Genomic DNA, 24,841 nt, shown 5'->3' on the forward strand with positions numbered 1-24,841 from the left:
CAAATTTCTTATACATATGCTTATGCGCTTATGCAAGAGTGTGTGCTTCCCGCTATAAGCGTTGGTGATCTCCGTTTGATGCTGGTTTCTAGCAGCAGTTTCTAGCGTCAATGAAAACTGTGCTTATCAGTTTTCCCTAGAATTCTCATCGTTCCTGTCTATCTTATATTTCATGTTTCATGTTTGAAACATTCAAATGTACAGAGCAAGTGAGAAGTAAACGACAGTTTATTAAAACAATTTTACGATAAATAAGCAATAAAATAATGGCATCTACATCGCAAAATGAGGAGAAAGGACAAGAGGGACCGATCAGATGTATATTCTTTGCCGAATTTCATCACATAGCTGGACCCAAAATTACATGTCAGGTAAAGAAAGCATACATATAAATTGTAATTCTTTGTCTCTTTTCAAGTACGTTCTTAAAAAGAGACAAAGATATAGTTTGATCGGTTTGTTAATACTTAAAATTGATTATATTACAGGTACCTGATAATTTTATATCCAAGGATATTTTTGACAATGTCAGCGTTTACATCATACCTAAAGCACAATTACAAAGAAGTACCATAACAATGTAAGTAAAAGATTAAAGTTGTAAAATTAATTATTTGGAAAATTTATTCAATTCTCTTGTAATATCTAAATACTTTTTTGTAGCACATTAAAGGACTATAAAATCTTAGGCTTTCCTGTAAAGATTGATGACAAGAAGTACGCAAGAAATGCATTTTACTTCAATTTGTGTTTTGTCTGTGATGCAAATGCTCGTACTGTTCATTATGAACCAGTGGTTAAGAAAATGTCAGATTTTTTGGTAATTATTTTTTATAAAGTCTATGCTTTATTTAATTATATTTGAGAAATACAGAAATTTATATATTATACATTTTATATAATCAGATGGCTTTGGAAGTAGAAAATTGCTTCTTGTCCACTTCCGATGATAAAACCAGGTTAGCAGAAATGCTTGCACAAGTCATGCAGGATTTAAATTTGCACAAAATGTGTACATTGACTGGTAAAAAACTTATTTTGATATTACTTTAATGAAAAATATTTTGCTATGGTATGTTTTATATACATTTTATTTGTTATATTTTGGTAGAAGGAACAATGACATCTCATTTGAAAGTAGTAAAATTAGCACCAGAGCCCAAACCAGTTCTTGATCATCAAGTTCCGATATTCTTGGTGGATAAAGATTCATTTCAACATGATCAATGGGATTTGACTACGCAACAAGTGTTGCCTTATATTGATGGCTTTAATCATGTATCGCGTATAGCAGCTGCAGCTGATGTAGAAAATAATTTAGTTAAAAGCTGTGTACAAAATCTTGTGTAAGAAATATTCAAAGACTAGAGTTTTTCGATTTTTAATTGTTGCAAAAATCTACATTGGAATATTTGCAGATATTATGGAGTTGTAACTTTGATTCCAATATTTCAATATAGTAACGTTTATGCTTGTACTCCGAAATTAAGGCAATTAGGAGATGATTTAAAATTACAGGAGAGATGTATAGCATATACTTCTAAATCACGTGAGCAATGTTTTATAATGTTATAATATTATTTTAATTTTAAATGTGCAATAAAATTTATAGATTGCTTTTTCTTATCTAGCCAGGCAACCTGCATCTTTTAGGGATATATACCGTATGTACTCAAGTATGACTTATGGTGTTACCATGAAGGATTTATGTCAACGTCTTAATCCACAAAACTTGAGAATAAATGAGAGAAGACTGGTACAATTTGGTTTGATAGAGGGGTTTATTAGAAGAATATATAATGTAAGTAGCTTACATACATATATATTTGTGCTGCATATGGTGGCACATGAATTGCTACAGCGATACATTGAATTGAATTATTCTATAGTATCCTGTACTTGTTCCCGGCGCGTCTAATAGCGAAGAAGCGAAAAACAATCCAATCTATAAGTATTTTACAAGCACGTATAGCCTCGATGAAATATGCTGTAGTACTGGCCAGACAACCGCGCAAATCGAAGATATCATTGAACGCGATCCAAACGTACTAACTATATGGAAGTGATATTATATAGCTAATAAAAATTGAAAATTAGAAATATGCAATATAGGTATCATCTACGTTTCTTTTCGGTTCTTTCGAAATCTACGATTAGAACGTATATCTATTTAATGAGATTTTATTTTTTAGTAGGTTTCTAGAAAATTAAATTTTTTTAGATATTTTCGAGAAACATTAAAAGATATATCAATCGTTTTAATATGCAAGCTATCGAAATCGAGCGAGATAGGCGGGAATTCGAGAGGATCGTGCGCGTACAACGAACAGCTTTTTGCAGAGAAAAGAAGAAACTCGAGCAGAAACAACAACAGGCCTTGCTATATATATATATATATATATATGTGTATGTGTGTGTGTGTGTATATGTGTAGAAAAAATTTCACACTAACACAGATCTAGCACTTTCAGTAGGAATTTTTTATTTTCATATAAGTTATTCCTTGCATAATCATATTTGCACATAGTTTTGTATAAAATCAAAGTGATTTTTGTTTTGCATATTTAAAACTTAGACTTAATAGGTGTTCACATTTGTTTTCAATAAGCATCCTGATGGAATAATTTAATCATTGAATATTTTCGATCATTCGTTTTACTTCATTAATGTAAATATCCGGTACTTTGTTCTCCCTCATCTCTTGGCACTTCCTTTCCATTGCGTCTTGCAGTTTCTTCTTACGTATCGCAGTCTCTGCACGGATCGTTAGACCTTCTTCAAACATCTTTTGTCGTTCAGCGATACGTTCTCGTTCCTTTTTATTTACCTGTCCAATCGATATAATACATATGTATAATATTACTGCATATCAATATACGAAAATTTTGTTCACGCAAGTGATTAGTGCAAACCTGCTTTAATATTTCACTGCGATGGAGCAAGGCCTGCTGTTGTTTCTGCTCGAGTTCCTTCTTTTCTCTGCAAAAAGCTGCTCGTTGTACACGCACGATCCTCTCGAATTCCCGTCTATCTCGCTCGATTTCGATAGCTTGCATTATTCGCTTATTATTTATTTGTTCTTCTCGTTCTCTTTGAAGAATTCTTTGAGCATACAGTTTCTTCAACGTTTCTTCCTTTTCCTTTTGTCTCCATTCTCGTTCTACTTCTTCTTGAACTCGCGCCGCATTGATTTCATCAATTTGTGCCTGAAAATTAGTCATGATTTGGCTAGTCAACATTATTATATAATATAATTGTATATTATATAATTGTATATTATATAATTGTATATAAAATGTATTATATTTTTGTTATATTACATTTTTATGTTATATCATTATATTTCTTTTATTGTATTTATATTTTTTAGTAAATATTATATATGCATTTTAAAACATTAATTGAAAAAAATGCATTATATGATACAACATTCAAGCATTATCAGAAATAATAAAAAAACATTTTACAATAAAAAGAAAATTCAATATTTTATTAACAAATATTAATCTTTCAACAGAAAAAACATATAAGGCGTAATTTTAAGTAGAAATAATTAACACGCGGGATGAAAAACCACGGAACGGAAAGAAAGAAAGCACGTATTGTCGATAGCGAGGTCTGACGTGGCGCTCATGGATATATTGACCCTTGACAACAGGTAGTTGAAACAGAAGGATGTACGAAAGTAATTATAGAAGTATATAGAACGGTACATGTATATGTGTGCGCGATACGATATGATGATATATCGCGCAAATTATTACGGGGAAAATTTATGATTTTCCACCGTATACGTGCATTTTGTAGAATTATTTATATCTAGCGTGAGATACTCCCGCGCGTCTGATAAAACTTTGATATCCACTCTTGTATTGTCGAGAATATATCGCAAGCTTTTCAAATCGGGTATTAAATACCTGAAATTCGTGCGCTTGCATCGTTTGTGTTGCCACTCTAGCTTTTTCTCGCTCCTTCCTTAATTTTTCGAATTTCTGCTCCTCCGCCTTTTTAGCCTCTCGTTTCTCTTTCAGTCGATGATAGTTTTGTATCCTGTAAAAATGAAACATATCCTTTCACATTAAAAAAAAGATAGGAATTAAAAGATAGGAATATTTTTATGTATATGTATATATTTATATATATTTTATATATATTTATATATGTTTATATATATTTATACTATATACATGTATATATATATATATATATATATATATATATATATACATTTAATTTTTCAAAATTGATATACCTGAGATCTATAATTTTATTCTCCTCTTGTTCCATAGCTTTAAAGTGTTTCAATTGTTCGTTTCCCTCCGCAAGTTCTTGTCGAACTTTAAAACTCTCGGCCTCTTTGTTGCGCAGCTTCTCGATCTCGTCCTGCTGCCAGGCGATGTTATTTAAATTGATGAGCCGACTTTCCTCCTGCTTTCTCTCGAACTCGAGGATCCGTTGCTCCTCGTTCTCCACGATCTGCTCCTTCAGAATCTTGGCGAATCGCAGCCTCTTGGCCGTCTCCTCCTGCTCCTTCCGCAATTCCTCCTTGATCACCCATCTCCTCTCGTTTTCCATCATATCGTTCAGCCGCTTCTCCTCCTCGCGAAGCTCCCGTTCTATCAGTTTTTTCTCCGCAATCTACAAACGGACGGCTAAATGTACGAAAATTTTAGATATTATACAGAGATGATATTATCATAATTCTCTTTTGATCGTATAGTATCGACGAATTTACTTGGGCGTCGCGGATGGCCCGGCATTTGGTCTCCAGGATAAGCCGGTTGCACCTCTGTATTTCTTCTTCTTGCTCCATCCGCATGTTGTATGCACGTTCGAGGACGTGCATCGTTCGTCTTCTGGCCTCCTCCTCGATCTCTCTTGTCCTGGGATCCTTCTCGCGGCCTTTCCTCAGATCCATCCTGCGGATCTTCTCTTTCCGCTCGATACTCTCTTTCGTCAATCTCTCCTTCTCCTTCTCAGCAGCCTCTGCGATAGCTAGCTTCTCTTCCTTTGTGATCATATTGCTGCGTTCCTTCAGGTCCTCGTACTCCTTCTTCGTCATGATCTTTGGGTAGATCGTAGGTACTTTCGAAGGTATCAGATATTTTCTTGCACCGCTTTTGTCCCTTATCTTTCCAACCTATCAGATTCAATTAATCGTTTAATAATACATATATATGCATTATTTTAATATTTTAATTACATATATATATTTTGAATATATATGTAGATATATTAATTTATATTTAATATATATAAATATGAAGATTTTAATATTTATCTCGATTTTAATATAGGGAAATATATAACGTATTCCACTAATTAAAGTCGAGTTGTAAATATTTAAAAATATACATAAATTATAGTAGATTTAAAATTTTTTATCTCTATTCTCTATTTTAATATAAAGAAATATATAATATATTCCCCTATAATTAAAGTCGAGCTGTAGATATTAAAAAACTATATTTAAAAAATATATGTATATAAATTATATATATACAAAATATTTTTCTTTAATATAATTAATACAATTAGAGCGAGTATATAAATGCTATATTGTGTGTGGAAAACTGCGTTTCGCTTTACATGATCGATAGACTGTGTGCATTACCTCTTTTCCTTCGTACACGTTACTTCTTTTTAAGTGAATCGGTTTGTCGTCAAGGACATGATCGCATACCGGGGGTGGATGGATCACGTATACACCCGGTGGGAATTTTGAATCACCCTGGTACTCGAAATTCCCGGATCCTGTCTTTCGTACCGCGATCTTGGTCGACATTTTCGGGTGGGAAAAAATGTCAATCAATGATCTTTCATCGGGATCGTTGACTGATCGTTGTCTTCGAAGGTGAAATGTTGCTGGAAATTTAGGTATTTTCACACGCGGAGTTTCTCCTCTGCGCCCACAAGACGACGATCCTTTTGACACCTCGGTAGCGGGATGAGAAAACCCTGAGGTAACCCGATAAGAACCGATGATCGCGGCGAGACCGTCGTTGACTGTTTGCCGACGAGTAACCGTTCCTTTGTTTGTTCGATAGGAGGAATTATGCCAAGGGATACAGGATACAGGTGGCCGATCGTGTTACTTGGGATCGTGTTTCGCTTTAGCACGAATGAACGGGCGATAATCTCGCAAATGAGCGACGAAAGTCAGCGCGCTGGGTCCAAGAAGAAGATATATTATGGGGAAATATTCATGAAGGATATGTCTTCTATTATTTTTTTTTCTTCGTCGGAAAGTAATCTATTCCTTTTGTCCACGCGACACATAAAAGGACAAATGTATAAACTTTTTTTACGAATCGCAAATATGTATAAATTATGCAAGGAAGAAGCATATAAATATAAATGTGCGTAATCTATCTGACTCATAGAATAAAGATGATGGTTTGCGTGACGCATGCAAAAGACAAGGACGAAGGGGAAGAAGAAAAAAAGGGAAACTCTTTGCGGGCGCAAAACGTGAAATTACATTTATCGATACGTATATATATATGCGTACGCTTATCGCGTGAGTGAAATTAAGCGAAGGCCACGCAACGGTAGCTATAGATAAGGCGGATAAAAAAAGATATGTAATTCACGTTATTTGAACGCACTTATTATTATTATTATTTTCTTTTTTTTAAGAAACGCAAGTTTTGATCGACGCGGTTGTTACCGGAAGATAGAAACTATAGAGGGACATATAATATATTATATATATGTATATATATATATATATATTTATTTATTTATTGATAAGAATACGTTTATATATTTTTGATGCACTTGCAAAGTGAGGTGAATGTTTATTAAAATTGCTATATCCAATATTACAACCCCCATTCGTCTCGTATCGTGTCCCCTTGCTAGTCTCACCCCTACACTTGACCTTCGCCATCAGTTGCCATGAGAACGTAATTCATGCCTAGACTCGAGCCATATACTCTATTCCTTTCGCATGTATAATTTATTTCTCATCAACGTGAATCATCACTCTTTTTATTCTTCATATCATCTTCTCCGTCGTCTTCTTCTTCTTCTTTTCTTCTCGTAGTTTCGCACGTCATATCGTACGAGAATTACTAATGCATTCTGTAGAATAGCTCAAGTCTAATAACACGGAAATGGGACACATTAACTTTGCGAACAATAATTATGCGATCAATAGGTAGAGATAGAGGTTCTCTGTGCAAGTAGTTAAAGTCTTCGAATGATATAATTCAAGAAATAAAAGATAATCGATCGCCGTATCTAGGAACATGCTTTATGTGAGTTAAATTTAGTCTAAAGTTTAAGTCTTGAACGAAAGAGAGGGAAGTACTAGTCTACTTCATATAGAAAGAATATCTTTTTTACGCATTTAAGAGACGACACAATATTTCCCCCTAAAATATATGGGAATTTAATAGCATATCTTATTTATATATTTAATCAATTCTATACTTATACGTATCATTTTCACATTTATTATACATTGTATTTGACATTACATTTTTTTATCTATATAAGAATTTAATTATTGTTAATATACATGATATTTCTATCTGTAAAATGAATATTTTTTTTTATATTGTGTATATTGCATTATAAATATTTTTTATCTTTATGTATGAGAATATTTATAGTATATATTTCTATCTATAACAATATGAATATTTTTTATTTTATTTTATGAATATTTTTTTATATTGCATTTTGTATTATGAATATTTTTGTATTTATAATATGAATCTAATATTTTTACATATATAATATTTCTATCCGTCACACACATATGAATATTTTTTATTTTATCTTATGAATATTTTTTTTATGTTGTATTTTGCATTATAAATAATTTTTACCTATAATATATACGAATCTAATATTTTTATGTATATAATATTTCTATCTATGATATGAATATTTTTTATTTTCTGAATATTTCTTTATCTATATAATAGGAATCTAATATTTTTATGTACATGATATTTCTGTTAAATATTTTTTATTTTATATGTGAATATCTTTTTTACGCAGTATTTTAATTAATATGAATATTTTTCATGCATCGCAAGAGATCTCTCGACGTGGTCATCCGGCGCGCGGCCGCGGACTGGCGACTGGCAACATCGTCGTCGCGGCGCAGGTCATCGTCGTCGCTCCCCGCTGTCGTCGTTGATCCGCGGGAGCTACTAACGACGGGACGAACCCCCCATCGACGACGGTAACGACCCCGTGGCGTATACCACGTGGCGCTGCTATGTGTACCACGAGACGCGGCGATCGCACTCGCGTGCGGCACCCCGGCTCCGGTGCATCGCGGTCTGACGCATTGTCGTCTCCCTACGACGTGAAATTATACGATACAAATTAGAGGCGTTGCGAGAAAATAAAACGCGACGTGCACGATTGATGGATTGGTTATCGATGACGTTTGCACTTCGCGCTTCTAGACTCATATATAGATAGGAGGAAGTTATCTCTTCCGGATTATTTTCAATGACACAACAAATAGAGCATAAATATCGGAGCATCTTGCAACTTCTTTTTTTTTCATTTGTGCAAATATTATAATTTATAATTTTTTTTCAAACACAAATGCGTTGGTGAATGAAATATTTATAAGTGAATGCATTTATGTAAGTGAATCTTCAGATAATAAGCGGTCTACACAAACACGAAAGTAAACAACGGAGGTGCCACGGATACATCTGGATGTGACTCGTCAACCTCCTAGGACAGATCTATCTGTCAAAAGAGCGGATGATATTGCCGCGAGATGATCTGACTGTCATCACCATCAAGGAATGATCGGATATTCTAGAGCTCCTTTCTCTATCAAGTGAGTAAATATATATTCTTTTTTTTTTTTTTTAATTAAGCTATATTGAATAATGTGCTCGATATTTTCATCGGAATACTTCATTTCTCGATATATTTAACAATGTTTGCGAAGAGTACACTTTACTTTTCGACTCGTTTAATAAAACAAGAGCAATTAGACCTAAAATTACACCAATTATATTTAAACAGGTTGATAATATAATTTGTAATTTCATGTTTGACATGTTTCATGTGTCTTTATATATGTATGATATATTTCATATTTGCCATCGCAAAAAAATTCGAGCGGGGCGAGTATCAATGCGAAAGATCGCGACATTTCGTGGACTTTCTTTAGATCGGGTCTCTCTGCAAAACTTTTTCTCTATTCAATCGATAACACCGCTTTTGCATTAAACGCGCACTATACTATAAGCGCAGATATATGGATTATCACCGCGGAGAGCTTCTCGGAAGAGTCGCGCGCGAGTCGCGAACCGAACAATTTTCCTCACGCCGACCGATTTCTCGTCGTCCGGATTTCGTCGATATTCGCCAAGGAGGGATGTCGATGACCCTTATATACCCGGACATAGATACCACGACGAGAAGCGAAGTTAGCGAAGGCGCACGTAAAGATCTATCTATAGACATAGCGCTCGTCGTGCACATCGCCGCACATATACAACGTCATTGTCGTTGTCACAACAAAGACCCCCTTCGAGGAGGAGCGATCTCTTTCGCTACGTGTCCCCCTTCCTCGTAAATTAATTAATTACAATTAAAAATCTGCATTATATATGTAGAAATTTAATTTTAATTATTATATTTTAATTTAATCTTAGTGTAACTTTCATTATATATAATGGGTTTTTGCAATTAATTTGTAATTACACATATTGCGATGATAGATTTCGAAACGCATTTTTTGTATAATATATATGTATTTATTTAATCGAGTAAGAATTAATAAAAGTAACAATGTATTATTTTAATATTTAATTATCAAATTAACGCTTTTTTATTTTTTGACAGAAATCAGCTGATTCAAGCGTTCATTTGCTAGTTAAATTTTAAAATAATAATATGTTACAAAAATTAAAATTATAATACATTTTAAATTATATATTACAATACTTTAAACTCGATTAATATTTTTATTGACAGTTATCAGCTGATTTCTGTCAAAAAGTATTAATCATGGATAAAGTACTATAACATACTATTTACAACACAGGTATCTATTTTAATATTTTTAACATATTACTTTAAAATTTAATTAGCAAATTAACCTTTCAATAAGCTAATTTCTATCGAAAAACATTATTCGAGTTTAAATAAACTTTATATTTTTTTTAAATATCATTCTTTTAATCCAAAATCGAAGCACTTGCGCTATTCTGGTATTATAAAATAACGATTATTTGTCTATCCCAAGCCGGAAGTGGGTTAATATTTTAATATAAAGCATCATGACGTAATATATGCCCTATGTTCTCCGGTGTATAAGTAATCCTCAGCGTATTCCTTACGAGCGCATGCGATCGTAAAGACCAGATCCTCCTTCGGGAACTACATATGTTACATTCGCGGGAAAGTGGCAAGAGAGACGGCACTCTCTCGCGAATGCCAGGTGGGGTGGTACAAGGTTGTATACTCTCTAATCGCACTTATATAACGTGCAGAACTACGACCCAGAATGTGCGTAAGTGTAAGGAGAGAGGAAGGAAAGGGATGTAAATTATGAAGCAGCTTCTTTCTCTCTTCGAAAGGGTTTTATTCTCCCTCTCTCCTTCTCCTGGTTACACGCGTGTCGCGTTATTCCCGAAGGGTGCATCCGCGTTCATCCTCCTCGTATCGATAGACGATGGACGTTCAGAAGTTCCCTCAACTTGCGGAGAAACGCCATAGAAAAAATTGCATTTTTTCGCAAGAATGTCGAAACTTTCCTTACGACTTGCAAATAGCGTTGTTACGACACAAACGAGTTTCACGCTTGTTTACAAGGCTCGTTGAACAACGAAGATCTGTGTAAAAAAAGAATCTTACGAAAATAATGGTCTCTCTCTCTCTCTTAAAAAATTTTACTCCATTTCTCCGAAAGATGATGAAGATGGGAGAGCAAGAGAAGACATTTGCCCCCCTTTGGAATCAGTAAAAAAATTAAGCATTTGCTTTTCTCTTGAATAAGCACTGGAATTTATTTACATATTTAATATAAAAAATTGAAAATATATTTAAAAAATAGGATCCAAAAAAAATTAACTATGCCCACCTTCCTCCTGGAAAAAATCCTGCGGACGCACAAATCTTCGGAATCTAATTTACGAAATTATCGCGCGCATTGATATACCTGTAGAAAAATATGAATTAAAAAAAATGAAGAACTCTTGACCAAGTTTTACGACGGCGCTTGGTCTCTCTACTTTTTTTTATCGTCGCGGACTTATCGTTAATCCTTGAACGGTCGTACAACCGCATAAAACTGCAGATAAGTGAAGAATTAGCACGGCTCTCATGATGCTCGCAATATTACTTAACATTGTTTTACAGTCGAGGCACTTAGATGTCGAGCGCCGCTCGTTCTCGCAGACCTTCAGCAGAGAGGACCAGAAGAAGAGGAATGCGACGTTCTCCATACAATCGGAGCATTGTCAAATTTCCTTGGAGAACCTTAAACCACCCCTCTATGAATAAGGAATAAAATTCCTCGAATCTCGTGCGTAGAGGCGCGTAACGAAGAAAGGGAAAAAAGGAAAAAAAAAAAAAAGAAAATTACACCAGGTGACATCGACTCGCGACCTGTCGTCCCTTCTCTTCGTCCTTCCGCCTGCGCCGGAGGATGCGCGTCCTGAACGGCCAATTGAAATACGCCTGTTGTCGTGTATCGAAGGGCTCCTGAATAAAGGGAGCCAGTCGTCACGCGTGTAGTGTTAAATAAAGAGGGGGGACGAATGCAACACGCACATGCCATTCTTTCTATCTCGTCCTCCCCTTTCCCTCCCCCCGGCTGATCGGCCTGCTTCTTCGCATGACAGTCTACATTGCAACTTTGTGACACGTCCGAGGTATCATCGTCTCGCGGGTATATCGTTTCTTCTCCGCGGAGGAAGATGACGTTCGTCGCGACGATGTCGAGGAGAAGGGAACGCGAGAGTCCCGGAGGTCTTGACAGAGGACTTGGAGATGTTCCTCGGGATACTTAGGATAACTTCTTAAAGTCTAGCTGAAAATTTAAATTTAAAAAAGGGAAAAGAAAAATGCATCGTTGATCTATCGTCTTAAGAGGAGAAAAAGAAGAAGAAAGAAGGGGGCAAAGTGTGAGGTCTCATTCTTCTTTTATCACGGGGTTGGTGGTCTTCGGGATGGGTGACATGTGATTCCTGATGGTGATATGGTGACGTAAGATTCGGTGTGGAGTATACATTAACTCGCCGGTGCTAAAGATCGAAAGCAGCGAAGATAGAACATAGAAAGTGATAACGAAGAGATCTCCGTTCGCAAGCTAATATATATATATATACCTATATTAAGTGTGTAAAAATTACCGTAATAGTGGTAATTCGATCGATTAATCGAAGGAATGTCATTTGCCGATTTTTACAACGTCTCGATAACAACTACGAATTGTTTCACCGATATTCGTTTAGAATTGACTTCGATAATAGTTACTCTCGATATTTACTTCGAAAGATAATTAGCATCTATACTTCTCTTATCAAAACTGACACGGCAACGTAATATCGATAAAGTGGTAATATTATAATACGTTTCCCTTAGTAATTATTATTAATTTTAATTTTACAAATTTTGCCATAAATTTTATTTGAAAAAAAAACAGATGAGATAAAAATAACGAGCATAAAAGAGTGTTATGAAATTTACAGAAGAGAGGAAGAGAGAGCAAATAAAATAAAATGATCTTATTGATTAACGCGTGATTGTTTTATGTGTAATAAATTATTTTACGAGTATAATTATGATGAGCCACTCAATATGAACTATCTAAAAATAGCGCTGTATTTCGTAATTTAAACGATGAACTCGTTTTTTTTTCCCCACTTGCTGTCAGTAATTTCGCTCAAATGTTGATTATCCTATCATTTAACAATTATATTCATGGCCTAATTGCGCGATCTTATATAAGGCGAATATCTAAAGCAATTACATACATTTCATATACATTTTTTTTACAGTACGGGGTCTCTTTTTTTCGCAACACTCGCGATTGCTCTTCGAGGGGTTGGTTTGTACTTTCAACTTCTTCCTAACTCGTGAATTTCCGTGCAAGTAAAAAAAAAAAGGAAAAGTGCGTCGGACAAGAGAGAACGAAAAGGTGGGACGTGCATCGCGTGCGAAACGTAATTTCTCCCTTTTTCGTGTGTTCTGCGTGTGTCGCACACAAGGACACTCGCCGATGCACGGTGCGTACGAGGAACGATCGATGAAAATCGATAGAGGAGAAACTCTGACGAAAAAAAAAAGAGAGAAAGGAAAAAAACTATCGTCTAGAAACACATCGGTTGACATGTAGCGCACGAAGCTTTGCAATTATTGTTATCCCTTTCGCGAGTGCCACCCCGTCTCTCTCTCTCTCTTTGCTCTCCCCTACATATATGGTATTATTTTGTGCCGCCCGCGTGTCGCGAGACTTTGTTCAACTTCGTCGACCGAAACTGATAAAATATATAACGTTGGCTCTTTAATACTTAATTAGCGCTCTCTTTCCCCCGTTCAGCCGTAATTATTAAACAGTTTGTATTCCGTGAATCGAAGAAGGGAGAGAAGGGGATGAATCGTTCGTCCTATATGTGAATACTTTTAAACGCGATGCGAAATTTCTTCGCTTATCAGACGTACCAAAAATTCCTCTTCATGTCGCTTAAATATAACTAAAATAAAAAAAAAATGCGATCGCACGATCAACATCCGGACGTCGCGTTGAAGCCGCGACGGAAGAAATTGTCGTCGAGGGAGAAATCCGATCATCAATCGTCCGCGCGATCCTCTCGTTGGCCCAGGGTGACGATTTTCCGCGGCAAGAAGTCGCACGGGGAGTCCAACAACGAGGATCCCGAGAGGAGCCTGTCCCGATTCGAGGAGTCCGCCGATCCCAACGTCGTCGCCTGCGACATCGTCGAGCTTCTCCGCGACGCGAGTAACGAGGACAGGTCGACCTGTCCGCGAATCTCCAGCTCGACGGAGCCCGAGGAGTCGGCCGACATCTGCTCCACGTGCAAGGATTGCGCGGAATGTCAGCTGCGGCAGCAGCAAGATTGCGCGAAGATACGGAAGACCGAGGAGGAGGAAGAGGATCGTCGTCGCCGTCGTCGGGACGAAGAGCTGACGGAGCACTTGGATTATTTTGGCGGCGACGAGACGGAGGCTTCCACCACGGAGGAACACGAGAAGGCCCCGATTCTCGTCGATCTGACCAGCGAAGAGTCGAAGCAGACCACCTGGAAACAGACGATCCTGAAGAGATTTGGAGACACCGAGGAAGAGAGCTCGGAGATGTCGGGTGAGAATGTGATAACGAGCAAAAGCGGTGTATCGTCGCATGCAATTAACACCCCCCTTTTTTTCTCCGCCCCCTGTCAATCTTGACTAATCTTAATGTCTAATATTTTCTTTTAGAGTAGACGTATGATGTACGTCACATGTAAAAACAAACAGTTGCATAAAATATGATATCTTCGGAAATGAAACAGTCGTATAGGTGTATAAATCAGTCTTCAGACCTATTTCTTCTAGTTGTTCTTGTTCGATTGTTGTTATTATAATCGTATCATTTTTTAAATAAAATATTGCTCAAAAAGGACCTCGCATTAAATACATGGGATTTTCGGAATTAGTTTTTTTCATATGTTGCAGTTTATGTCTTGCTTAACAAAAGGTGTAAGAGCCTCAAAGCTAAATATTGGATAGTTACTGAGTTACAGCCAGTTCAACAATTTGTAGAGCCCCAGTTTTTGTATTTGATTGGCTATAAATCAATAAACTGTTATTTAGCTTTGAGCCTATTACATTTTTTTGTTCAGCAGATCATAAGCTACAATATGTGAGAAAATCAACTAATCTTACCAAGATTTAATTTTATGATCACCTGTATAAAATAAAATCCTAGATGAAATTGAATCCCGATAAAATCAGCTGATTTTCTTACATGTTGTAACTTATGACTTGCTGAAGAAAAAAAGTAATCGGCTAAATAATATACGATTACTAATTTGCAGCCAGTCAAATATAAAAAATTTAGCTTTGAGGCTATTACATCGTTTGTTCAGCAAGTCAAAAGCTACAACGTATGAAAATAAAAAACAGCCAATTCCGAAAGCCAAAATCTTATGTATTTGGGGTCTTTTTACATTTGTTTTTCATTTATATTCTTTCCATTAGGTTGAAAAAATCTAACTCCAAGTTCTGTTTTTTCCCAGAACCTCGCATCATGATAGCCGACAGTTCCAGCAGGCTCCAACGTGGAGGGACAGGCGGCAGCCTGGCGACCGCCCTGGGGGATCGAGGCCCTTGCGTGATCCCCGTGCAGCCTAATCGCTCCTTGCCGATCCGTCCAGCACCGCCGACGCCGACGAGGTCGGCGGCGTCGCTCGTGACGTCGCGGAAAACGTCGCGCTCGCCGATTCTCAAACTGTCCAAATCCCAGGTGTCGAATCTCGTCGACGTCGTCGAGGTGCAGTCGGACATATCCTCCTCGATGTTGACCAACGAGCTGAACGACGAATTCCCTCCTTTCGCCCAGCAGGATGGAATGATGCACGCGATCGATCGCTCGGACTACGTTCTGTCGCGTATTCCGACTAATACCGTGCAGGTAGAGCAAACTTGAAGATTGAGCTGATTTTAGTTTCTTTCCCCCGGGGATTAGATAAGGAAACGATTTTGTTTTGCGTGTAATAATATTGATTGAATATTTTACCTTCTTTATATTTGTTTTGCATCTATTATAGTTTACTACACAGTTATGTAAGTTGGAACTAAGTTAAAGCAAGCAATTTGCTAGCGAAAATTGAAGATTAGAGTCGATCGATAACTGTCTATTTTAATTATACGCTGACATTGTAAATATCATTTAGCGACGATTGTCACATTACAGATTACGAAAGAGGTCAATAATGTTAAGAAGAAAAACGGCGAAGATAGAGAGAGAGAATACGAGAAGAAACTTACCAAAGACGTGAAGAAGCGGAGGAAATCCCACGAAGTGGACGCCAGTCACGTACAGGACGAACGTGTCAAGAATATTTTGAAAGAGTACTCCAAAAGTTGTTCGAGTAATTTGATCGACAAAGGAGAAAAGAGATCGCAGCAGCACGTGGTGATAAGATTGTGGGATGCTAAGAGATATTCGTCATCAGTCGTAGTATCAACGACGGAGCCGGAGGGAGAGAAGACCAAGGAAATCTGTAACAAAGTCGTGCCACCCTTAAAATTAAAAAAAATCGTACGCGAAGGTATATCATCCTTTCAATTAATTATTTCAAAAAAATTATTTGATTTCAATTCTTTGGAAAGATAATTTAGATTAATCCTTCCGTCAATGCATAATTTTTCATCTTTTCATTAATGTAGAAGAGTTACACATTAAAAGAATTTTTATTAAATTTAATATTAATTATATTTTTAATAAAAAATTCTTTTATTTATTATTTTAATATTTCATATTATTAAATTATTAAATTCTTATTAAATTTTTCATATTATTACCTTATTAATTGTTTGACTTTTTTATTTTCAGCGAGCACCACCAACGAATACCGCAACGTCGAGATGAATGCCGGGAAGTCGGAGAACGAGTCCAACTATCGCATCGTCACCGGGGCCACGCCACGTCCGGAGTCGCCGTCTGGTTATTCCGCCACTTCCTTCTGGAGCAGCGTGATCTCGGAGAAGGAGGAACTCGGCGAACCGTCGACACGGGACAAGGGTCGGCGATCCTCGCCAAAGAGCGATGGCTACAAGATCAAGTATCGTCGCAATCGGCTGCGTCAGAAGCTGCGGGAATTGCGCGGGAAAGCGCTGGAGCTGTCACGTGAGATGGCCGAATGCGATAACGCAGCCGACACCAGTCCTCAACATAGCACTAGGTTGCGCCAGATGATGAATTGCTACGAGAAGCAGATCGAAAATATCTCCAAACTGCTGTGCAAACTGTCCGCTTCCATACCGTCGACGACCGACGACGACGTCGTCATCGATCTCGACTATGAGCTGGACGAGCGTTCGATTTCAGAGAAAATCATCGACAATGACGTTGCACAGGTAAAGATGATTAGTTGTCTAATTTACTTGTGAAACCGTTTTTTTAGAACAAAAATTATTTTCTGTTTGTCAAAGAGGACTTAAAAATTTAATTTGCCAATTATTTCAATATCGTTTCTACTAATAATGTCTATGTTGAAAAGATAAATGGAGTATCGAGAAGCAGTGTTTCCCCGTCTCCTTCTCCGGAGCCGCCGAAGCTGTCACCTCGCTCTCCTATCAACTATGAGAGAGGTAAATCACCGGATGCGATGAGAGACAGTCCACCAGTGCTACCCAGAGTTTACATTGCGATCCAGCCAACTGCTCTAGAGTGTCTGAAGCAAAATTTAAAATCTAAAAGCTGGCACGAAAGCTCATCGAGTTCGACGATCGAGAAGGATGTGAAGATGAATGACACCGACGATACCGTGATGAATTCAACGATTTGCGATAATACAGCAACACCGACAATTGCATCTCCGATTTCATCGTCAGAGTTCGAAGTCACGGGAAGCAGTTCGGTAGATTGGGAAAGAGAGGAGACTTTACCGAAGCTGAAGAGTCCAGAAATCAAGGAGAAGATAGCGGAGGAAGATACCAAAACGTCGTTCGTCGACGTTCATCGGCAAGCGACACCGCCGATATCTTCGGACAACTTTCTTATAGGTTCGACGATGGATCTCGAGATAGACGGAAGCGACGTGAGGGACACGAAAGAAGGACCGGCCGCTCAGATTGGACATCTCGAGGACGTAACGCAGATTTTGGAAATCGCCGCGAGCAAACAGATCACTTGCGAGAAACAGGAACCGGATCAGAGATCAAACGAGGCTCTATCTTCGTCCAGTCCGCTTATTGCCGAGGAAGCTGCAAAGACCACGGAATATGGAAGCTATGAGTCGGAAGAAGGGATCAACAGCGAGGGTAAAGCGGTCGTGAGCGCGGTCACTGCTACACAGGATGCTGCGTCAACGATAGCAACCGGACGACCGCAAGTGCCTACCGCCAATGTGACTAACATCTTGCAGTTGCAGTCAAATTATTACGGCTCGTCCGACAACGTTGTTTTTACGGGCGTCATACAGAATTCGAGGAATGCGCAGAAGGTAAACTATATAAAATATTATATGTATTATAAATTATAATATTATATATAATTATATAATATATATTCATCTCTTTTCTCTTCTATTTAAAATTATTGAATAGTCAATATATATTTCCATTAAATATTAAGATTCAAAATCTGCATGTCTAGATAAAAATAAATATGTTATGTAATTTAGTGCAATTTGTCGAGATTAATTTATATTGTCAGTTTTTAAGCTTCTCTTTTTCTTGGTGTCATACTTTCTCTCGATTAAATCTCTATCTATGAATTAATGCACATAATAATTTAACTAGAGCAATTAACAAATTGATGATTAGTTAGTCTACATATTATATTATTCTTATCTATTTCTTTTTTTATTGCAAAAGTTTAGATAATTTTAGAAAAATAATTTTGAGAATTTCAAGTGCATTTAACATGCTTCTAGATGATGACATCAAATATGAATCAATCTGTGGCATTAGATCCAACAATGCCTTTGGGATTCCCTCAATCTGGATCTACTGTTAGCAGTTCAAATCAACAATGCATCGTGTAAGTATGCTTTTATACATATTATAAAATGTATAATATATAAATATATATATATATATATATATAATAAAAAAATGGATTTATATATATTTAATATAATACAAATTTTTAAAAATATAATATTAATGTGTATAATATTATATACATATAATATATAATATTATATACATATAATAATAATTATATATATATATATATATATATATATATCATGTATAAAATAATAATTAACATTATATATGTATAATATATAATATACATAATATACATATATTATATATAATACAAATTTTTAATGTGCTTTACGCATATCAGCCTGCCTAACAGCTGCAACAGCAAAGTCATTCAGGAGACTAGCAATCAGCGAAATGAGGGAAACCGTATCATGACGGAACAATTTCCTACATTGGGCAACTGGGTAGCGCGAATGTCGAAGAAGCAGGCTATCAAATCAAAGTCTAAATTACAATCTGGAGTTAGCTTACCAACTGCATCGACAGCGGAAACTGCTCGTGTGAGTATATCTATTTTTAAAGCACATAAAGCATAATTACTTTCTTTGAATAATAAAATAGATAATCGAGAAATTCTGCTCGCTTCTGTATGCAGATTCCCGGACTGGAGACGCAAAAAATCCGTGCAAGCGCGCCGAGTAACGTGACACGAAACAATATAGTCAACGTGGCACCGCAATGGAACACGGAAAGATGGCAACGTCAACAGCATCAGCAACGTCAGCAACAATTGTACGCAGCGGCGTCGTCGGCCGCGCCCGCGGTGAGGCCGGGTATCTGCCCTCCCATCTCGGTTACCCAGTTCTATCCACCTAATTACGCGGTAAGAAGTGATAGTTTTTCAAAACATCATCAACATTTTTAATGAAAACGAATTTCACCTACGAGAAATATGTATTATCATTTCTCTTTTATCAGATTGATCCTTACGGCAGCGCGGCTTTCGGTTACCATTCAGCGATATGTCCTTACGGCGACTACTCTTATCATTCACGCCTGCATCCCACCGCATCATCGATAAGCGGTCCGTATCCGATAAATCCGTTGCAGGACCCACAGCATCCCGCCTCTCCGCTTCGCCAGATGCAGCACCTCGACAAGCGTACTTTTCCCGCGCACATCCAGGACGCGGCGACTCGCCACTACGCCGCTACGGATCTCCTCAAGTATCCCGGCTCACTATCCGCGGGTGGCTATCAGCACGCCGCGGCCGCCGCCGCAGCCGCTGCTGCTGGCTTGGACTACGATCATCGACTGAGAACGGCAACAGCCGCCACGCAGAACGGCACCCCATCGGCCTGTCTACCTTCGCTCTTGCTACCACCACCTCCGCCGTTGGGAGCCACGGCGCAGCACGGCACCCTGGCGGCGGCGCGTACCGCTCTGGCCAGTTATCCTGCCGCGAACAACGGTCAATGCGGCAGGAACAGGATGATCCCGGACGTCGTCGCCGCGGCGGCGGCGGCAGCGGTGGTCGCGGCTGCCTCCTTCGGTCGACAACGCGGTGCGGTCTTGCCACCGTACGGCAGAACCGACGCGGAAATCGGCGGCATCGCCGGCGTCATGGACAACGAATCCACGCAGCTGATGGCGACGAACAGGGCGACGACGAGTCGCGAGCGTCTGCCGCAAGAGCCGGTGCAGCCTATGGCTGGCGTCAACATAGATTCGCGACTGAACAACGGTGGCTACCGTCAGCTGCAGAATCTAATTTTGGACCGATTACCTTACGTAAAGACGGACGAAGTCTCCTATCCTCAGCCGCCCACGGCCATCTTTGGCGACAACGCACAGGAATCGACGTCTTCGGTAGCCACGTCGACTACGTATAAATCCACTCCGGTCTTGTCGTCCAACAGTGGGTTGGCTGGCAAGGAATCCGTGAGGAAAGAAAGTCGTAACTGCGAAACGCCGCATCTGGGAAAGGTGAACCGCACTCTGGAGACTACGAACAATCTGGAATGTTCTAATTGCGGTCTGATTGGTTCCATGTTCAAGTGCCTGGGCTGCGAAGCGGCCTTCTATTGCGATGAGAGATGCCAGACTCGTCACTGGAGCATTCACGTGGAGAAATGCCCCAAGAGAATGCCTAAGCTGAAGAAACTTGTCTGAGAATATCTAGTAGAAGCTGTGGAAGAATCGAGGTTTTGTAAATAAATTAATATCAAGTTAAATTTTAATATTAAATTAATATTAAAAAGAGTAATTTTCATATAAACTTTAATATTAAATTAATATTAAAAAATATCAAATGATTAATATTCAAATAGCCAAGACAATTAACTAAGAAATGTGTGAACGGATGTATTACTGTTTCGATATTTACATATTTTCACCGATAACTTATGTACCTCTCTAGTCAGAGTATTATAAATATTATAACGAATGCAAGAGGGAGAATATTGTCTCTTGCAATCGCATCAGATTTTACACCACAAATGTGATAAAGTGTGCCTGGTTGTAATACAAACGCTTATTGTAATTTTATGGTGCTTTATGCACAGTTTAATGTTTTGTTTTGTAAATTATGAACATACAAAGAAAGAGAAAGCAAAAGAAGAATTTAGCACACTATTTCCTACTATTGAATGGTAAATGGCGTATGTATTGTGCAATAATTATATAACGCAAAAAATATATATGCGCGTCTATGTATATAAGTATTACATGTTGTTACGAACGTGCTACCTCTCATGTACCTTATATGCATAAGTCATAGTGACTTGTTTGGAATCTTATTTTATTAAGATTCCTAGAGAATCTCTTGCGGTGTAGCCACATTGGATTATAATAGTCGAAGGGAGAAATCATTCCTTTTCTTTGCAATGTACATCAAAAATCAAATTAATTTTTATGAGCTTATACTATTAAGCATCAATAATGTGAATTGTGGAAAAATTAAAATTTATTTTGATGTATAGTCACAAGCTAAATATTTCTTCAACTTTCAATGTCGTAATCTAATATGGCTATAATGAGAAATCAAATTTACTGCTAAAAGTTAGTAATTTGAAAAATAAATCAATTATTATTGAAAATATAGTGTGCCATCAAGAGAGAAGAGCTAGTAAAATTATATTTATTATTATTATTTTCAAGAATATATACTTAAAAAAACTCATGTATCTCTTTAAAGAATAAGGTCTAGCATATATATTTGTTTCAATGCTTTCTAATTGTTATATATGTAAAACTATAATCAAGTTTTTATACTTTTATAAAAATTTGTAAAGAAATTGCAGCACCACATTTGTTTAAATGGATGCAAATAAATAAAAAATAAAAATAAATGACATGTGAATTTCTTAATATTTATAATATAACAACACATACAAACCTTCATATTAATTTGTTCAATATAAAATATTCAATATAAAATATCAACAAAAAAATTATATATATAGCCCATTTTTACCTCAAAAGTATTAAATATTCACCATTTGTCGATTAAAACATGCGATGTATATAAGTGTTAAGCTTTAAAATTAAAGCTTAAAATTGAAGCTTTGACGTGGTGGGGCTTCAGCAATTTTATTTAAAAATTTATGAGCTTCTTGATAATATGGACTTGTTTCTTCAATAACTTTTTCCATCCAAGCAGTTAGATTTGGTCTTCCCTTTTTCGGATCAAAACCAGCCATACCTATAAAAAGAATTTCTTGTTATTAAAATTACTTAAATAAAAAAAATGTATATAACTTACGTGGTTGCTCCAGTTCACAGGCACAAAATATGTCAGCTACAGTGATCGTGTTTCCAACTAAGAATTGCTTATCTTTTAGCCATACATTTTCAATAATGTCAAGACAATCATTCATACGTGATTCAAATTCAGCCACTTTTTCTGGTTTTGGTGGTCTTTTTTGCATAATTGGATTAAGGAACTAGAATATAAAGAACAAAAAGAATCTTTAAACATATTTTTATGCAGCAGATACATAAAAAAAATATATGCAAAAATGATAATGCATTACCTTTACTAAGAAGTACGAAGCACAATGTAATCTTGTATTGAGATGTTGCCATTCGAGATATTCATCAACTTTTGCTTGACGTTTTGAATCCAATGGATACCAGTGATCATTTACTTTAAATTCTCTACATATATAGCGTGCAATCCCTACACTAAAAAACAGTTAAAGATAATAATTAGAATAATTAAATTAAAAACATAAATTTCATATTTATTATTTTTTAGAAAAAAAAAAAAAAATAGTACCTTTCAGTAAGCTTGAAACCATTGTGCTCCATGACAGGAACTTTCTTGAATGGATTAATCTGTTCAAACTCTGTCGTATATTGTTCGAGATTTTTCAAGTTTACAATCTTATTCTCAAAAGGTATGTCACATATTTTGAGAAATATGTATAGGGCTCTCGATGGTTGTGAGAGTAAATCGTAATATAACTTTAAAGTCATATTTGAGTAAATACTAAATATTTTTTTCTAGAAAAGGAACAAAAACAAAAGTAAAAAACTAAATAAAATGTATTATTCTTTTTTTATTTGAATTTTTAATAAATATAATATGTTAAAAAAATAAATATGTGTATATATATGACATATATTATATACATATATATTATATATTTAAAACTATATATTACATATAATAATCAGTTAAAGTTTTTTCTTTTTCTACTTCGTGAATACGTTGGTTTAAAATTTTTTTTCGACACACCGTGTATACGTCAGTAAGTTACGACTTTATCGACACTTTTATATATATTATATAATACATCTATTAATAAATCTCTTTGTAAAATATACTTTCTTATTAATTCATAAGACAATTTTTCGAGTATTGAAAAATTTATATGAGAAACATTATATAACTTGTTTTAGATTAAATAATTTTTACAAGTTAAATGATACTTATTTATATGATAAAATCACTATCTGAAATTAAAAATGACATAAATATTTATAAATATAAAAATTCTACATTTTATATATAATTATATATATTATCAAGGTTGGATATAAGTTATATTAATTTTTTTTTAAACTATAAGTTAAAGTTATAGTTGCTTATAAAATTAATTTAGTTAAGTTTTATAAACAAAAAATTAACTCAATTAAAGTTGATTAAATTAACTGATAAGATAAATCAAAAGTTAATTTTTAAAAATATTATTTATATTAAATTAGAATTTTGTTTATTAATTCTTTTAAAATATATAATAACAAATAACAAATTTTGATTTTTATATAGAAATATATTTTTTAATAATTATACAATTGATGAGAAAGAGACAAATATGAACATAAAAATTAATAATTAATACTTTAATTTTAAAATAATGCGTTTATAACTTATAAAAAAAATAATAATGCGATATTCAGAGATAAAAAAATTTAACTTAAGAAAAAAGTTAATAATTAAGTTTAAGGTCAAAAATAACTAGTTAAAGGTAAAAATTAATACATTTTAAATTAACTAACCTAAGTTAAAAGTTATTAACTAATTATTACCCAACTCTGTATTTTATACATATAATTATATATATAATTTCATACATTGACAAAAACTTAGAAAAATTTAGATATAATATAAAGAAACGTCGCACATTTTTGTAATATTTTAGTATCCTTTATTATGATTTAAAATTTAAATTTTAAATAGTGTATAATTACTAGCATTTATTCTTGATAAACTTGATTGAACATGACTTCGCAATAATTAAGTAATATCCACAAGCAAAAACATTATTGAAATACATATATTAAAAATATGGAATTTGGTCTCGATAAGAAATATATATATATACTTACGATGCAAATGCAACAGGTTTTGATAATAGTTGAGTTTCTCCTTCTTGTTCCTTGGATTGACTGGCCTGAGAGATAAAAATCCCACCTATATAAGATACCACGTAAGATACAAATAGGTCGTTCTTGAGAAAACTCGAACGAAAGCAAAAAAGTAGCAGGTCTTTTTAATAAACAGGGTGAAAGGTTAACTCAGGTTTCAGCGCCATCTCTTGAGTTATGAGTAAACTAAAACGCGAAAAATTCGCGCATGTGCAGAGTTGAAATTATTAGCAGACGCTTTCCCCAGTGTTGTTAGACGGGCCCGCTTTTCTCGCGCATGCGCGGCGAACGTAGTATCAGTGAAGTA

General features: G+C 35.8%; 4 protein-coding genes across 8 annotated transcripts; 2 read left to right on the forward strand and 2 right to left on the reverse strand.

Moving 5' to 3' along the window:
• Window positions 1-160: 160 nt before the first annotated feature.
• Window positions 161-8,207, forward strand: Nprl2 (Nitrogen permease regulator-like 2). 2 transcript variants are annotated; one of them, XM_085482392.1, is made up of 8 exons: window positions 161-371; window positions 489-580; window positions 664-820; window positions 907-1,024; window positions 1,112-1,346; window positions 1,419-1,549; window positions 1,632-1,801; window positions 8,052-8,207. In XM_085482392.1, exons 1-8 carry the CDS (start codon window positions 267-269, stop codon window positions 8,202-8,204), a joined length of 1,161 nt encoding a protein of 386 aa, XP_085338518.1. In that variant the 5' UTR covers window positions 161-266; the 3' UTR covers window positions 8,205-8,207. The 2 variants fall into 2 exon arrangements, with proteins under 2 accessions (XP_085338518.1, XP_029175760.1); XM_029319927.2 differs by lacking the exon at window positions 8,052-8,207 and adding an exon at window positions 1,890-2,973 and having other exon boundaries at window positions 165-371.
• Window positions 2,460-18,795, reverse strand: LOC114944143 (cilia- and flagella-associated protein 45). Of its 2 annotated transcripts, XM_029319925.2 has the most exons (7): window positions 16,525-18,795; window positions 15,988-16,221; window positions 4,736-5,140; window positions 4,253-4,638; window positions 3,918-4,050; window positions 2,913-3,206; window positions 2,460-2,827 (listed from the first exon to the last, which is right to left on the reverse strand). In XM_029319925.2, exons 3-7 carry the CDS (start codon window positions 5,060-5,062, stop codon window positions 2,630-2,632), a joined length of 1,338 nt encoding a protein of 445 aa, XP_029175758.1. In that variant the 5' UTR covers window positions 5,063-5,140; window positions 15,988-16,221; window positions 16,525-18,795; the 3' UTR covers window positions 2,460-2,629. The 2 variants fall into 2 exon arrangements, with proteins under 2 accessions (XP_029175758.1, XP_029175757.1); XM_029319924.2 differs by lacking the exons at window positions 15,988-16,221; window positions 16,525-18,795 and adding an exon at window positions 5,615-7,484.
• Window positions 8,752-21,728, forward strand: LOC114944142 (uncharacterized). Of its 3 annotated transcripts, XM_029319923.2 has the most exons (10): window positions 8,754-8,818; window positions 11,353-14,320; window positions 15,237-15,631; window positions 15,914-16,271; window positions 16,556-17,079; window positions 17,223-18,167; window positions 18,600-18,706; window positions 19,022-19,220; window positions 19,316-19,543; window positions 19,639-21,728. In XM_029319923.2, the coding sequence occupies exons 2-10, from the start codon at window positions 13,708-13,710 to the stop codon at window positions 20,830-20,832; spliced, it is 4,563 nt and encodes a 1,520-aa protein (XP_029175756.2). In that variant the 5' UTR covers window positions 8,754-8,818; window positions 11,353-13,707; the 3' UTR covers window positions 20,833-21,728. The 3 variants fall into 3 exon arrangements, with proteins under 3 accessions (XP_085338517.1, XP_029175756.2, XP_085338516.1); XM_085482391.1 differs by lacking the exon at window positions 11,353-14,320 and having other exon boundaries at window positions 8,752-8,818; XM_085482390.1 differs by lacking the exon at window positions 8,754-8,818 and having other exon boundaries at window positions 11,062-14,320.
• Window positions 21,729-22,010: 282 nt separating this feature from the next.
• Window positions 22,011-24,700, reverse strand: LOC114944054 (Glutathione S transferase T3). Its single transcript, XM_029319778.2, has 5 exons — window positions 24,496-24,700; window positions 22,940-23,166; window positions 22,695-22,845; window positions 22,424-22,604; window positions 22,011-22,363 (listed from the first exon to the last, which is right to left on the reverse strand). Exons 2-5 carry the CDS (start codon window positions 23,137-23,139, stop codon window positions 22,206-22,208), a joined length of 690 nt encoding a protein of 229 aa, XP_029175611.2. The 5' UTR covers window positions 23,140-23,166; window positions 24,496-24,700; the 3' UTR covers window positions 22,011-22,205.
• Window positions 24,701-24,841: the final 141 nt, after the last annotated feature.

Source organism: Nylanderia fulva, unplaced genomic scaffold (genome assembly GCF_048542155.1).
Source record: "Nylanderia fulva isolate GAGA-0341 unplaced genomic scaffold, ASM4854215v1 Scaffold20, whole genome shotgun sequence".
Lineage (NCBI taxonomy): Eukaryota > Metazoa > Arthropoda > Insecta > Hymenoptera > Formicidae > Nylanderia > Nylanderia fulva.

Excerpts from the sequence above, each read along its gene's own strand:
- Nprl2 (XM_029319927.2), top strand. The coding sequence starts at position 267 with ATGGCATCTACATCGCAAAATGAGGAGAAAGGACAAGAGGGACCGATC. Across the intron at positions 821-906 it reads AGAAAATGTCAGATTTTTTG|ATGGCTTTGGAAGTAGAAAA; the intron begins GTAATTATTTTT and ends TTATATAATCAG. Across the intron at positions 1,025-1,111 it reads CAAAATGTGTACATTGACTG|AAGGAACAATGACATCTCAT; the intron begins GTAAAAAACTTA and ends ATATTTTGGTAG.
- LOC114944143 (XM_029319924.2), bottom strand. The coding sequence starts at position 5,785 with ATGTCGACCAAGATCGCGGTACGAAAGACAGGATCCGGGAATTTCGAG. Across the intron at positions 4,639-4,735 it reads GGGCCATCCGCGACGCCCAA|ATTGCGGAGAAAAAACTGAT; the intron begins GTAAATTCGTCG and ends GTCCGTTTGTAG. Across the intron at positions 3,207-3,917 it reads TGCAAGCGCACGAATTTCAG|GCACAAATTGATGAAATCAA; the intron begins GTATTTAATACC and ends ACTAATTTTCAG.
- LOC114944142 (XM_029319923.2), top strand. The coding sequence starts at position 13,708 with ATGCGATCGCACGATCAACATCCGGACGTCGCGTTGAAGCCGCGACGG. Across the intron at positions 16,272-16,555 it reads AAAAAAAATCGTACGCGAAG|CGAGCACCACCAACGAATAC; the intron begins GTATATCATCCT and ends TTTTATTTTCAG. Across the intron at positions 19,221-19,315 it reads CGACAGCGGAAACTGCTCGT|ATTCCCGGACTGGAGACGCA; the intron begins GTGAGTATATCT and ends TTCTGTATGCAG.
- LOC114944054 (XM_029319778.2), bottom strand. The coding sequence starts at position 23,139 with ATGACTTTAAAGTTATATTACGATTTACTCTCACAACCATCGAGAGCC. Across the intron at positions 22,846-22,939 it reads GGTTTCAAGCTTACTGAAAG|TGTAGGGATTGCACGCTATA; the intron begins GTACTATTTTTT and ends ACTGTTTTTTAG. Across the intron at positions 22,364-22,423 it reads CTGTGAACTGGAGCAACCAC|GTATGGCTGGTTTTGATCCG; the intron begins GTAAGTTATATA and ends TTCTTTTTATAG.